The 3,461-nt window shown below is 50.0% G+C and overlaps 1 protein-coding gene across 1 annotated transcript in view; it reads left to right on the top strand.

Annotated features, from left to right (window-relative positions):
* Nucleotides 1-10: 10 nt before the first annotated feature.
* LSM11 (LSM11, U7 small nuclear RNA associated) overlaps nucleotides 11-3,461 on the top strand; it is a 29,813-nt gene continuing 26,362 nt past the window's right edge. Inside the window, exon 1 of the mRNA XM_045284903.1 lies at nucleotides 11-39. Within this exon, the coding sequence (XP_045140838.1) occupies nucleotides 33-39 (7 nt within the window). The 5' untranslated portion in view covers nucleotides 11-32. The remainder of the gene's footprint in view (nucleotides 40-3,461) is intronic.

Raw genomic sequence — 3,461 nt, 5'->3', positions numbered from 1 at the left:
GCCAGAAGGCACCGCGCAACGTGCTCACGCGAATGCCCCGTAAGTCCGGCAGGCCGGGCGCCTGCCGGTGATGGCGGCGTGGCGAGGGGCGCTAGGGGTTGGGGAGGGGGCTTGCCAGCGATGATCAGCGCCCGCGGGCGTGGCGAGGTCATGCGTGGGACGTGCTGGTAACGGAGAGGTGGGGAGGGTCGCAGGGTAACGGGGGGTCTGCATGAGTAAGAGGGGAGAGCGGTATGGCGATAGAATGAGAAGCTGCGGGGAGGGTCTCTGCGAGCCTGAAGGTGTGGGAGTTCTGCAGAGGTCGTCGGGCACCGAGGAAGCCTGTACAGAAAGTCCGCAGGCATGATGGGGGCCTGGATAGACGGTGGAACCCCGAAAAGATTTGGGGGGCATCCTGGGGAGGGACTGCAGAGGTGATGAGCGGTCACGCGGACTGCAGCTAGAGAAAAGAGGGGACATGCAGGACGAGTGGGGGAGGAGGCACCGCCAGTACGAGGGGAAGGAGAATGTGCAGTTATGAAATTTGGGGGTGAGCCGATGGAGTGGGGGACATCTGCCCAAAGAGGGAACTCCCGAGCCCCTCCACACCAGGTGTCAGCCCCTCCCTCGGTGCAGTCCGCCGCCAGAGCAGGCTGCAGGTTCTCCATACACAGTAGGAAATCCCCAGTGCCAGAGTGCAGCAAGCACAAATGCCACTGACACACAGAAGCTGCCCTCCTGCCATGCTGCCTGGCCGGGTGCCGGACTTGTCTGTCAGCATCCTGGTACCATATGTGCTGGTTATTTTAAGTTCCAAAGATGTAAATGGCACCAGGGAATTTCTTGGCGGTTCCTAATGGGTCCTTAGAGTAAAGCCCTAAACAGCAGAGGTGGCTAATGTGTGAGTTAGGTCCTGTTTGGAATAAAAACAGCCCAGAGTTAACATCTTTTGTCATCTGGCAGCGGTTCTGACATCTGCTCTGTAAACACAATGACCTACTTAGCCAGTCAAAGCATCTGTACCCTAATAACTAAAATGTTGCCTTTTTTACCACGGCCTTTTGAATGGAGGGGTGTGCTAGGCAAGAGACGAGTGGCTCATTCCTAGAAACATATTTATGAAGAGAGAAGCATCCTGAAAAGCGGTGGTGCTGGAGGGGGCCTTCCCCTCACCTGGCCAGGGCATCCTCGCTGAAGCTCAGGTTTGCTCTGGCTGGCTTGCCCAGCAGTAACACAAGAACAGGATGCACGCCCCACTGACTTCATCTTTTGCCACTCTCAGAGAAAAGGCACTCAGAGTCTCAGATTGTAACCTTATTATTTCCGTCTGCCAATTCTCATTGCTTTGCTGCTGAAATTGTCAGGGGAACGAAATATTTCCCTACAATGAGTCCCCTGGTGGTATGGTAGTTGAAGTGCTGGGCTGCTCACCCAAAGGTCTGCTGTTGGAACCACTCCCCAGTCGCTCTGCGGAAGAAAGATGTAGCCACCTGCTTCCGCACAGATTGTGGTCCTGGAAACCAGATGGGCCTGTTCCACTCAGTCCTGTAGGGTTGCTATGAGTCGGGGTCAGCTGGAGGACTGCAAGAGGGGGGGTCACCTTTTCATACTATGGATGGAGACCACCTTTGTTTCCCACGATTGAATGTAGATCTCAGCGAATGTGCCTGGGCCCCAACCGTTGTCATGGCGCCAGCAAGAACAGTGCTCATGACAGGTGACTGGCCATGACGGATCATTACTGACCTTGAAACTCAGGAAACAGTGAGGATTAGATTACTTCTAGGAAGTCTTGTGGGGGTAAATTTTTAAGTCGGAACCAGGCGCATTGAGTTGTGATTTATGGGTAGCAAACATTCTTTTTGAGTTTTGACACAGGATATAGGACATTTCCATCCTCCTCAAAGTTAACTCCTGCCCCCTTATAGGTAGAATAGTGTAATTTTTAAAAATCATTTTATTAGGGGCTCATACAACTCTTATCACAATCCATACATACATCAATTGTGTAAAGCGCATTTGGACATTCATTGCCTTCATCATTTTCAAAACATTTCCTCTCCACTTAAGCCCCTGGCATTAGGTCTTCATTTTTCCTCTCCCTCCCCACTCCCCCCTCCCTCATGAGCCCTTGATAATTTATAAATTGTTACTTTGTCATATCTTGCCCTGTCCGATGTGTGACTTCCTCCCTGGGGGACGGACAACAGAATAGTGTAATTTTATTGTTGCCAAGTGTAGCTCCTGCTCTTGTGCATGATATCTCATTTGATCCTTGCTGGAACCGTTGCCATCAAGTAGATTTATGCTTGTGGCGACCCCATGTGCGTCAGAGTAGAACTGTGCTCCTTAGGGTTTGCAATGGCTGGACTTTCAGAAGTAGATTGCCAGGCCTTCCTTCTGAGGCACTTCTAGGCAGACTTGCCTGGTCAGCCATTCCGTTAGCAGCCAAGTATGTTAACCGTTTGAACTACCCCTGGGCGCTGCCTTATAGATGAGGAGTCTGAGGCTCCCAGGGTCACATAGCCAGTATGGCAATGAATACTGAATCCAGAGTCTCCCCAGCTCCCAGGCCTATGTGCTGAACCGGACTTAGTCTAGTCTCAGGTGAGGAAAGAGGAGCGCACATTGTAATGTTTCATTGCTAGTTAAGTAGACCTAAAAGTTGTGTTCAGTGCTTGATTTAACACTGCTTATAACCTATTCAGATACAGAGGAGTTCAAGAGCTTGTGGAGAATTTTATTATTTCTTTATATAAACTTTTTGAAGTCCCCTCATAGATGTGTATGTGCATACTTACAAGAATGTGTGCGTACACACGCACATACACGCTACTCTATTGAACACTAGAGGGACTTTGAAATAGTTAGCAGAGGGGCAGATGGTGAAGGTCAGACTGAGGTCCTTGTGTCTTTTCTGTGAAATGCCCATGTGGCATCTGAACTGACACTTCACAGGTGGGGATGAGCCAGGTCTATATCAGTCTCAGGCCGAGCCCCAGGAAACGGTCAGATACAGTATACCCCCTCGCCCCACCCTCTCTGCTCCTTCTGACACCAGTCCTCATGCTCCTTCTCTGATGGGTGTGATCCTCTGTGGCAGTGGCCGCACAAAACGGACAGACTGTACTCACAATAAGGGGCCTTATGAGGGAAACAACAGGTTATAACTTGAGACCAGGAATCAGGTAGACAGAGTTATCTTATTTGCATGGTCCGACCCCCACAGGAGTTCCGTGCAGTTAATTTGCATTATTAGCAAGCCACCCTATCCTTTTGGTGGACTACACCATATTTGCATAGTCCTGTCCAGCCTTTTTGTGGGAATTACAAGACTTTATATGGCTAACAGCCATATTAAATAATTTTCACTGTGCTTCTCAGACCACTGTTGCAGTTACTTTACCCCCAATTGTGCATTCTTTTTTTTTAATCGTTTTATTAGGGGCTCATACAACTCTTATCACAACCCATACATACAT

This window comes from Echinops telfairi, unplaced genomic scaffold (genome assembly GCF_000313985.2).
Source record: "Echinops telfairi isolate 266 unplaced genomic scaffold, ASM31398v2 ScPeMD7_7469;HRSCAF=8507_0, whole genome shotgun sequence".
Lineage (NCBI taxonomy): Eukaryota > Metazoa > Chordata > Mammalia > Afrosoricida > Tenrecidae > Echinops > Echinops telfairi.
This window is presented reverse-complemented; position numbering and strand designations above follow the sequence as displayed.